The sequence below is a fragment of the Acipenser ruthenus genome, unplaced genomic scaffold (assembly GCF_902713425.1).
Source record: "Acipenser ruthenus unplaced genomic scaffold, fAciRut3.2 maternal haplotype, whole genome shotgun sequence".
NCBI classification, from domain to species: domain Eukaryota; kingdom Metazoa; phylum Chordata; class Actinopteri; order Acipenseriformes; family Acipenseridae; genus Acipenser; species Acipenser ruthenus.
In genome coordinates, this window is record NW_026708359.1 from 45,350 (window position 1) to 57,363 (window position 12,014).

At 46.8% G+C, this 12,014-nt stretch overlaps 1 protein-coding gene across 1 annotated transcript in view; it reads right to left on the minus strand.

Annotated features, from left to right (window-relative positions):
• The window catches only part of LOC117420949 (interleukin-15-like), a 36,387-nt gene extending 27,283 nt beyond the window's left edge, over positions 1-9,104 (minus strand). Inside the window, exons 1-2 of the mRNA XM_059020970.1 lie at positions 8,998-9,104; positions 6,831-6,895 (exon numbers count right to left, since the gene is read on the minus strand). Coding sequence (XP_058876953.1) covers positions 6,831-6,895; positions 8,998-9,040 — 108 coding nt within the window. The 5' untranslated portion in view covers positions 9,041-9,104. The remainder of the gene's footprint in view (positions 1-6,830; positions 6,896-8,997) is intronic.
• Between the last annotated feature and the right edge of the window lie 2,910 nt (positions 9,105-12,014).

Here is a 12,014-nt window from a genome sequence, read left to right on the forward strand (position 1 = left end):
CGTGAGCCATCAGAACATTTAAAAAAAAAAAATAAACCTCTCATTCATTTTTAGTGCATTGCTCCATTACGCGGTTCAGTGACTAACTTATTATTTATCTGTTTAAACAATAACTGCACTCAGAGACACTCAATACAATGTTGCTGCGGCTGGGATTGAAGTACGGTGTGCCGAAAGGCTCAAGACACAGCAATGCAATTAACGCGCGTTAAAATAATTAATCACCAAAAGAATTAACGCGTTAATCGCAGAAGTTAACTGTGATTAATTGACAGTCCTAATATATATATATATATATAGTAGCAGGGCAAGAGCCCTGCGACGTAAACATGTTTATTGTATGGCAGGAACAGGGTTAAAATCCTCCCTGCCAGACTAAATTGTATTACTGTTAATTGTGTGCAGCTGGTAGTATTGTAAATTGAAGTCAGTTAACAAAATAATCTCCATGACAGATTAATTTTGCATTTTATAGACACTGAATAAACTTAATATCATGTTAGGTCATTGCCTGTTACCTTATGAAACAAAAACACATTGGAAATGTGAAAAAACACCAAGTTATCAAAAGTGCCCAGCCATTTAAAGTGGAGATATCAAAAACACAAGCCAAGTTTTTTACAGTTTTTACAGGTTTTTTGTTTCTACATTTCACATAAGAGTGTTGAGAACTACAAATTAAATGTGGAACAGTGCTTTTGGCTGATTTACTTTTGCTGCTCCAATACCCTGAAAACACGTAAACTATCCTTGCTGTATAGATATATAGATAGTCACTGGCAGTTCTTGTGCTTCGCTGTAATTTGGCGTGAGGAACTACCGTTCCTCTCGATAAAATCGTAATGTTTTAACAGTTATTTAATTTTACTTTTGGTCTATAAAATAAACTTCATACCTTTTAAATTGTATCCACGTTGTTCAATTCGAAGACGACCACCAACATACTTATGGGATATGCCTGCCATAGGTAGGTATTCACTGAGCATTTTATATCAGAGCTGCCGATGGGCCCCTTCCTGCGGTGACGTCATCGGTCCCGCCTATTGAGGGATTAAACAGTCAACCCACGGCGACCATTTTCTCTTTTGTCTCTCACCTACGGTAAGGGAAGCTTCTGTGTTACTGAACTGAGTGTGTTTTTTAAAGAGCTTTTCCGAGTCGACTGCAGTTCCCTTGCATTTGTGCTGAAAGCCGGCTTGCCGCTTTCGTGGAATCAGCAGCTCTAACTCTTTAGCTTCTTTCTGCTCCTTTCCTCACAGCCTGCCTTGCTTGCGTTGCAGGCTGTCTGTATACACTGTCTGTTGTGTGTGAGTGACTGCTTGTACAGTATTGATTTAGGAGTGCGTGTGTGTTGTCTTTTCAGCCTACACTCTTAGGGAGAACACTGTTCCTCTGCCGTCGCTAGGCTTTGCTGCATCACCGCCGTTGAGTGATTCCGCCGGCTGCCATTCGCGTAGTTTTGGCGAAATAGAAATAAAAATTAATATTATTGTAGAAACTATTGTTGTTGCGTGTCCACCTGTGTGTTGACCCTGAATGCACACCCTTGCTTTTCCTGTGTTTGTGCTGTATATTTTGGCTGCGTACAGTTAAAAAAAAAACAACAACAGCCAGTCAGCCATGTAATTCCTCCACCGGAGCTGTGTTCTACCTGCCCCGCTGTCGAGTAGACCTCACTGGCTGCCTCGGCCAGCCCACCCCGATGTTCTCCCCTTTTGGTTTTTTCACTCATCCGCTGCGGCTTCCTTCAGCCCGTGTGTCTCCCTGGTGTATGCTGCACGCTGACCAGGTGTGTGACTACATGTGGTTATGGCAGGCACACACCTAGTCACTGAGCACGATACTCAGTGCGCACGGTACTCGGTGCCCACGGTGCTCTGTACGCACGGTGTTTAGTACCCCGGTCCGCATAGCGCCCTCAGTGCTCGGTACACTAGGTGCATACAGTACTCAGTGCACGTGGTGCTCAGTGTACTCGGTAAACTCGGTACGCAAAAAGCCTGCAGTGCTCATGCACACGGTGTCCAGTACACTCGGTGCACAGTGTTTGGTTGGTGCATGTGGTACGTTTGCCTCGGTGCACGCATAGCCTGGTGCACGTGGTGCCCTCGGTGCGTCAGTACCTCGGTGCAGACGGTGCTTAAGCGCAGCAGTGGAGGAAGTTCTGCAGCACTCCCACCGGGAATGCGAGGCGTCTCGGCAAGTGATTGCGCTGCTCTCCCAACAGAGGCAGAAGTGTTAAAGGGACTAGGAGCCCTTAAAATAAACAAATCCCCTGGGCCGGATTAGATCCTCCCAATAGTACTCAAAGAAATGAAAGAAGTTATTTACAAACCGCTAACCAAGATCATGCAACAGTCTCTTGACACAGGGGTTGTACCGACAGACTGGAGAATAGCAAACGTAATACCGATCCACAAAAAGGGAGACAAAACCAAACCAGGTAACTACAGACCAGTAAGCCTGACTTCTATTATATGTAAACTTATGGAAACTATAATAAGATCCAAAATGGAAAATTACCTATATGGTAACAATATCCTGGGAGACAGCCAGTATGGTTTTAGGAAAGGGAGATCATGTCTAACTAACCTACTTGACTTTTTTGAGGATGCAACATTGAAAATGGATAACTGCAAAGCATACGACATGGTCTATTTAGATTTCCAGAAAGCTTTTGACAAAGTCCCGCATAAAAGATTAATTCTCAAACTGAACGCAGTAGGGATTCAAGGAAATGCATGCACATGGATTAGGGAGTGGTTAACAGGTAGAAAACAGAAAGGACTGATTAGAGGAGAAACCTCAAAATGGAGTGAGATAACCAGTGGTGTACCACAGAGATCAGTATTAGGTCCTCTGCTATTCCTAATCTACATTAATGATTTAGATTCTGGTATAGTATGCAAACTCATTAAATTTGCAGACGACACAAAAATAGGAGGAGTGGCAAACACTGTTGAAGCAGCAAAGGTCATTCAAAATGATCTAGACAGCATTCAGAATTGAGCAGACACATGGCAAATGAAATTTAATAGAGAAAAGTATAGAGTAAAGTATTGCATGCGGGCAATAAAAATGTGCATTATAAATATCATATGGGAGAAATTGAAGAAGGGAACTATGAAAAAGACCTAGGAGTTTATGTTGACGCAGAAGTGTCTTCATCTAGACAATGTGGGGAAGCTATAAAAAAGGCAAACAAGATGCTCGGATATATTGTGAGAAGTGTTGAATTTAAATCAAGGGAAGTAATGTTAAAACTCTACAATGCATTAGTAAGACCTCACCTAGAATACTGTGTTCAGTTCTGGTCACCTCGTTACAAAAAGGATATTGCTGCTCTAGAAAGAGTGCAAAGAAGAGCAACCAGAATTATCCCAGGTTTAAAAGGCATGTCATATGCAGACAGGCTAAAAGAATTGAATCTATTCAGTCTTGAACAATGAAGACTACGCGGCGATCTGATTCAAACATTCAAAATCCTAAAAGGTATAGACAATGTCAACCCGGGGGACTTCTTTGACTTGAAAAAAGAAAAAAGGACCAGGGGTCATAAATGGAGATTAGATAAAGGGGCATTCAGAACAGAAAATAGGAGGCACTTTGTTACACAGAGAATTGTGAGGGTCTGGAACCATCTCCCCAGTAATGTTATTGAAGCTGACACCCTGGGATCCTTCAAGAAGCTGCTTGATGAGATTCTGGGAACAATAAGCTACTAACAACTAAACAAGCAAGATGGGCTGAATGGCCTCCTCTCGTTTGTAAACTTTCTTATGTTCTTATGTTCTCCCCGCATTCTGGCGTGGGGCAGGTCGAGCCGTTGGCCTTCTCCCCAGGCGCACATTATAACCCAGACAGTCCCGGTCCCCACGGCTCCGCTGGGTGACCTGAGGCACCGCCTGTAGTCCACCATGGCAGCAGGCAACCGGGCCCTCCTGCAGGCAGGGGAAAGCAGGGTGTGGCGCACCACGCAACAGCGTTCCAGAAGGAAGTTCCAGGGCCATCGCTCTAGGCAGCCGCCTCAACCTCAGCAGCCTCAGCAGGGACCCATCCTTTCACAACACACCAGCTGCAATATTTGCCGCGCTTGTACCTCAGACACCTGGGTGCTCGCCACTGTGTACACCGGTTACGTGCTACAATTTGTGCTACAAAACTGGGTTGGGGGGCGGTCTGGGAAGGCAGAGGAATCCGTGGCACCTGGTCGGGCAGTTGGACATCCCTGCACATAAACATGATGGAGTTGCAGGCGGTTTACTTTGCTCTCCAGCACTTTCTCCCAGTGCTCCAAGGGGCACATGTGTTGGTCTGGACGGACAACACATCAGCGGTGGCGTATGTCAACCACCAGGGTGGCCTTCGGTCCCTAGCTCCTGACTTGGGCACAACGAAATCTGCTGTCCCTACAGGCGAAGCATCTTCCCGGAGTGGCGAACTGGGCAGCGGACCTCCTGTCGAGGGAGACCTCCGTCAGAGTGGCGGCTCCACCCGCAGGTGGTGGAGTGCATTTGGAAATGGTTCGGAAAGGTGCAGGTAGATCTCTTCCCCTCGGCAGGGATGACACATTGCCCCCTGTGATACTCCCTCCACCGCTTAGGCATCAACATCCTAGCCAGCTCCTACAAGGCCAGCCATGGGAGATCCCGCTTTGCCTGGATCTCCTCAGTCAGGCGAAAGGCGCTCTCTGGCATCCAGAGCCAGGCAGGTTCCAATTATGGGTCTGGCCCCTGAATGGAACCGCTGGTCATCCCTAGGGCTATCTGACACAGTCGTGGGTATGTTGCAGAATGCTAGGGCAGGCTCCACTAGATTGTTATACGCCTATAAGTGGATATATTTTCAAAACTGACTAGAGGTCTGTGGCAAAGTGGTGAATACGTGCAGGTGAGTGCAGTGCAGAGCGGATTAATCACACAGACATTGTTGTACAGGTGCAAGGGTGTTTATTTAAATTATTAAATGTCCAGAGCCTCAAGGCAAAACCTGTAAACAATAATGAAAGAAGTGGTACAGCGGCGTGTAACACTTCTGTTTATAATCCAGCGGGTTTGACCCGTAACCCAAAGTCCAGTTCTTTCACCCACACAAAACACATATACACAGACAGTGCGTGATTTCGTTAGTGGTGCAAAGACGGTTCCTGTAGTGGAAAAGGTGAGCAGTGATGTCCGGTTTTTACGTTGGCCTGCAGCTGCAGCTCCGGATCGTGTGGGTTAGTATTCTTTGAATACAACAAACCCAAGACAAACAGTGTTAACACACAGACTCACAAATAACACTCACGGTATTCAATATACAGTCTCCTTTTCTAGGTTGTTCCTAACCATATGCAAAAAAGGAACCGATCACGTACGCTACCCACCTATTTATATCCTCGCTCATGACCTCTAAGTTAACGAGCGCATCCGCTCCTCCAATCCTCGGATGCCACACAGTTTACCGTCGGGGTCACTGAATTTGGATACCGTAGCTCCGCCATTTAATTAAGGGTACTCTGTTCCTCTTGCACCGTGCCCTCACAGGTCGAGAGGGAGATCTAACACCAAGAATCATTCGATCTCTGTCACATATCCCACCGCTCAGAGTGGAGCCGAAGGAACACTCGGCTGAATCTACCTTTCCCATTACTCCCCCCTCCCGGGAAAAATAATCCGCATTTTGGTGGTCTTTCCCTACACGGTGTACCATGTGGTACATGAAGGGCTGCAATGCCAGATACCACCGAGTTATCCGGGCATTGCTGTCCTTCATTGTGCTTAACCACTTGAGTAGGGCGTGGTCAGTGACGAGATCAAATGAGTGTCCCAGCAGGTAGTATCTCAAAGAGTGAGTAGCCCATTTGATGGCCAAACACTCTTTTTCGACGACGGAGTAGTTGCGCTCCCGAGGGAGCATTTTTTTACTTATGTACAAAATCGGATGTTCTACTCCGCCTACCATTTGGGACAGGACTGCACCCAAACCGACATCCGAAGCATCGGTGTGGAGGATGAATCTTTTAGTGAAGTCTGGAGTGATGAGAGCGGGGGCCTGGCAAAGTCTCTGCTTAACAATATCAAACGCCCCCTGACATTCTTCTGACCACTTAATTGAATTTGGTGCGCTCTTTCTGGTGAGGTCAACTAAGGGATTAACCACTGTGGCATACTCGGGGATAAAGCGGCGGTAATAACCGGCTAACCCCAGTAGAGACCTCACCTGAGCCTTGGTTTTGGGGATTGCCGCGTCCACCAAGGCCTGGACCTTGGTGACAACGGGTTTCACCCTGCCATTCCCCATTATAAATCCCAAATATTGTGTCTCTTTCTTGGCAAACGCACATTTTCGCAAGTTAGCTGTCAGCCGGGCTGCCCCAGAGACTGAAGGACGGCTGTGATCCTAGCCAAATGCTCTCGCCAGGTGGAGCTGTAAATAACCACATCATCAATATATGCTGCCGCATATTCACGATGTGGGTGTAAAACCTGGTCCTTCAGTCTCTGGAAGGCAGCAGGCGCACCATGTAACCCAAACGGCATGGTTGTAAAATGAAACAGCCCCTCTGGTGTTGAAAATGCGGTTTTCTCTCTAGAACTACGAGTTAACGGGATCTGCCAATATCCCTTCGTTAGGTCCAGAGTGGAAATAAATTTTGCCGTCCCCAGTCTATCTAGAAGCTCGTCGACCCGAGGCATGGGATACGCATCAAACTTGGCAATAGCGTTTACCTTGCGGAAATCAACGCAGAAGCGGTTGGTGCCATCCTTTTTGGCCACTATCACAATTGGACTGCACCACTCGCTCCTGGAAGGCTCAATCACCCCAAGTTCGAGCATGTCCCATACCTCTTTGTGAACGCCACTCCGTCGACTTTCTGGGATCCAATAAGGTCTCTCTCGCACTGTGACACCTGGGGGAGAGACAATGGCATATTCAACAAGGTTAGTTCTACCGGGCATGTCAGAAAAAACATCGTTGAATTCCTCAATTAACATATGCAGCTCATGTTGCTGATCAGGAAGTAACTGTTCCCCCATCGAAATGTCCTTTGTGCTAGAGGTCTCTAGCTCGGGGCCCAAATCATCCTCTACATTGCCTGGGGCTATAAATGAGGCCTCCCTTTCCTGCCAGGGCTTTAATAAATTTATATGATAAATTTCTTTTTCATTACGGTGATCGGGCTGTCTAATTTCATAATTCACCTTTCCTATAGCCCGAATCACTTCATACAGCCCCTGCCATTTAGCACATAGTTTTGATTCTGAGGAGGGAAGCAGCAGCATTACCTTGTCTCCAGGTCGAAAGGTTCGAATTAATGCATTTTGATTGTAATGCTGCTGTTGTCGGTGCTGAGCCGATTTGAGATTGTCCTGGGCCAAACGACCGACCAAATCCAGGTGATCTCTAAGTAGGAGCACATGCTGCACTACATTTTTTAGGACAAGCCTTTGTGCTCCTCCCACCCCTCTCTCAACAGATCGAGAATGCCGCAAGGCTGTCGGCCGTACAAGAGCTCGAAGGGGGAGAACCCTGTCGAACTCTGCGGCACCTCTCTCACTGCAAAAAGGAGGTAGGGGAGAAGTGATGCCCAATGTTTCTGCTCCTGATTCACAAATCGTCTCAGCATCGACTTCAGGGTCTGATTAAAACGTTCCACCAAACCGTCCGTCTGTGGATGATAAACAGACGTCCTGATGGGACGTATTTTTAATATTTTGTATACTTGCTGTAACGTATTAGACAAGAAGTTAGTTCCATGATCAGTCAGTATCTCCTTGGGGATCCCTACTCTAGCCATAATCTGCACTAGCTCTTTGGCTATCGCAGCGGCACTAGTGGACCTCAATGGAACTGCCTCCGGGTATCGTGTTGCATAATCTACCACCACTAATATATGCGTATACCCGGAGTCAGAAGGTAGCAAAGGGCCGACTATGTCCATTGCAATGCGTTCAAAGGGGGTGGAAATAATCGGCAGTGGGACCAAATGGGCGGGGCGCCCTCGACCCGGCGCTACTCGCTGGCAGTCTGGGCATGTGGCTACATATTTCAGCACATCTTTATGAAGTCCTACCCAATAAAATTGAGCCAATATTCGCTCCCTTGTCTTGTCAGCTCCAAGGTGCCCCGCAAAATGGATATCATGCGCCAGCCTCATGACCTCCAGTCGACAAGACGGGGGAACCAATAATTGTGTTACAGGCTGTCCTGTGCCCGTGGCCAGGTTTACCCTATACAGTAATTGCCCCTTGATAATGAAATGTGGAAATACTAGCGCCCCAGCGCCTTCAACATCCTTACCTTCAATAGACCGGACCTGTTCCCAAGCGTGCACTAGTGAGGGGTCGTTATGTTGGCCCCACACTATGTCCGCGCTTGAGTGCCACATGTCCGGTATATTGAGAGGGGCGGGAGTAACATCTGCCCTTGATGGCCCAGTAACCTCGCCCTCTCGGTCACACTGCGTTCCGACCCCCTTTGACTGGCGTTTGTTACCATTGTAGCAGGCTCCCACCAGCCCCCAGCCTTGTCTCATTAATGCTCCCTCCCATTTCCGCATCCTCCTCTCTTTATTTGTTTTTCTCGGGCGGAACAGGGGAGAAAACATTTCAGTTTGAAAGGGAAACACATTACCAATCATTTCCCATTCGTCTTTCTCTGCCACGTTTACGTGTGCGGTCGGGACTGCCATTAATTTCACCAATTCTCTATAGTTTGGCCAGTCTCGACCCAGAATAATTGGGTATGGTAACCTTTCCGCCACCCCCGCTATCAGGTGACGTTTTATCGGACCGACCGATAAGTATGCTTTGACTGTGGGGTATGTTGCCATGTCTCCACTGATACAGGAGATAGCCACCTGACCTTGTGGCTGCCACAACACACCGCCCAAGAGAGATGTTCTAATTAAGGTCTGACCACACCCTGTGTCCACTAATGCGTGGGTTTTCACATTTCCCAAAATTACATTAACCATACAAGGCCCCTCCCGACCATTTTTCCCTGGCTTACCCGCTTCTGATGCCAGATTGCATGCGGCCACGTCACACTCCATCGCAGATGGGCATGACTTGGTCTGATGACCCGGCTGGTGGCACCTAAAACAGATAGGGGGAAAGGAGGGCACAGAGGTTAGATATCTGTCCCGCTGCTGGTATGGCAACGGGGCGGGGGCAGCACCTCTACCCTAGCTGGGGGTCAACCTTGGTCTCCATGGAGGGGAGGCAAGGTTGCCCATTGGGGCCGGCGGTCTAGAAGGTCTGTGACCCGGTCCCAGTGGTGGGGGTGGAGGTGCAGAGAGAGGGGGTGGTGAGATGATGCTCCGTTGGGCCGGAGCGGTGAGTAGCCCTATCTGGGCTGATGTCAGGGAGTCCTCAAAGTCCTCAGCAAGTTTCACTGCCTGCTCCAGGGTGTCGGGGTTGTGGCGCCGTATCCACATTTGGGTCTCAGCGCCGACCACATGGCAAAACTGCTCAATTACAATGGCCTCGCCTATCTGGGCGCTTGTCTTCTGAGCAGGGTTGAGCCAGTGTACCATGTGGTCACAGAGTTTTTGCGCGACCACCCTGGGGCGTGTATTCGGGGACCTCTTGTACCCCCTGAACCTCACCCGGTGAGTTTCCTCCGTGATGTTGAGACGGCGGAGAATGGCCAGAACTCTCGGGGCCATGATGCGGTGGTAGCCAGCCGCTCAAACGCCACCACGTATGCCTCCGGGTCATCCTCCACCATCATTTTCTGCGTCCTCGCCTTTGGGGCCGTCATGGTAGGTCCCACTGATACTGTGGGCGGTATCGCCAGCCCGACCCTCTCGATCAGCGCGGTGTACCTCTCCTCTCTCCGTCTCTCCTCAGCCTCGCGTCTGCTGTCCAGCTGCTCCAGCAGTGCCGACAGTGCTGCGTAGTCCATCCCTCTTCTGACAACCACGTGTGGCAAAGTGGTGAATACGTGCAGTTGAGTGCAGTGCAGAGCGGATTAATCACACAGACAATGTTGTACAGGTGCAAGGGTGTTTATTTAAATTATTAAATGTCCAGAGCCTCAAGGCAAAACCTGTAAACAATAATGAAAGAAGTGGTACAGCGGCGTGTAACACTTCTGTTTATAATCCAGCGGGTTTGACCCGTAACCCAAAGTCCAGTTCTTTCACCCACACAAAACACATATACACAGACAGTGCGTGATTTCGTTAGTGGTGCAAAGACGGTTCCTGTAGTGGAAAAGGTGAGCAGTGATGTCCGGTTTTTACGCTGGCTTGCGGCTGTAGCTCCGGATCGTGTGGGTTAGTATTCTTTGAATACAACAAACCCAAGACAAACAGTGTTAACACACAGACTCACAAATAACACTCACGGTATTCAATATACAGTCTCCTTTCTAACACCAAGAATCATTCGATCTCTGTCACAAGGTCATGACCCAGTATCTTGCCCTATGCCAGTTATCTTGCAGTTTCTGCAAGAACTGCTGGATGCCAGTAGGTCACCTTCTACATTGACGGTTTATTTGGCAGCCATTTCTGCATGCCATGCCCCCGTTGATTCTGTATCTCCTGGTGCGCATTTCTTGGCAACCCGTTTTCTCAAGGGTGCTCGGTGATTACGCCCTCCACGGAGGGACATTCTCCCCGAATGGAGCCTTGATATTGTGATGGAGGCTCTCATGAAGGCCCTGTTTGAGCCCATACACTCCATAGAGTTGAAGTATCTGTCTATGAAGACAGTCTTCCTCTTGGCTATCACCTCCGCAAAGCTGGTCAATGAGCTACAGGCGCTGTCGGTGTACAGCTCCTGTATGTGCATTTGGGATGATGGGAGCAGGGTGTCACTACGTACAAACCCTGCTTTCCTTCCTAAGGTGATATCAGCCTTCCACATGAACCAGTCTGTGGAACTGGTCTTTCCATCTATCTGGATGGGATGGTACAAACCTCAGTTATCTATCGGGAAGCTCTATAAGAAATGTGTTCCTTCTTTATGAAAGATACTAATAATGTACCATTAAAAAAAAATGAATAGCTGTATATGTACGTGTTCACTCAGGGTCGTCATATACACTGCAGCTTAAGGTATCAGAAAAATGCTGCTGCATAAAAAAAAAACTAGTAGCAAACGAAGAGTTTGGGGTAGCAACATGCTACCAAATATACGTTAACTTCGAGCCTTGATAATATATACAATCTATATAAAAATCACTACACAACGTTTATTGGGTATTGTAAGCGAGGCATTTCAGAATGAGATTCTGGCTCGCCCAGCACAATGCTTTTTTTTTCCCAGATGGCTTTCCAGAGAGATCACTATGAGTGCATTCCCGAATCTGGTTTGTTTACTTCTTGCTGTCTAAAACTTAAATAGAGGCTCAAGAGCTGATGTTTTTTTTTATATATACATATATTAATCTCACATATCACACAGAGCGCTTTTTCATTTGCCATTTTTTTAAACTGTTGTGCAAATTCTGGTGAGGCGTAAATAACTGCAAGGTATTTTTGTACATTTGTAGCGAATACGAACATCTGATTTTTGTATCCAAATACATGTAAAAAAAAATATTCGTTTGAATATTCGGATATTTGTCCCAGCACTAACTAATAATAAAGCAAACACACAAAATGTGGAGTTTAAAAAAATAAAAAATAAAAATAAAACCTTTTACTCTGCTTTTAAAAAAAAAATAGCAATTAAAAATAGCAATTAAAAAACGTCACCAAATTAAACAGGCAGTTTATCAAAGCGCTTTATATTTTATACCCAATAAAATATTAGACCAGATTTAAAGCCTTACTACTTTAAGCCAGTGTGAAAAAAAAACCCCAAGCAAACAGCTTTAGCAATAAAAGGGGGAAAAAACTTGCACTTTCAATATTTAAACAGACAAATCAAAACCCAATACTCAGATGATATTAGCACCGCAATACTTTTTATGGAAAACAAAAAAACACAATAAAAATAAAGGAAACTTAAACACAGGTAACGATAAAAGTCCAGAGTCCTTTTTCTTTTTCCTTTTTTCAAATTCAAATAAAG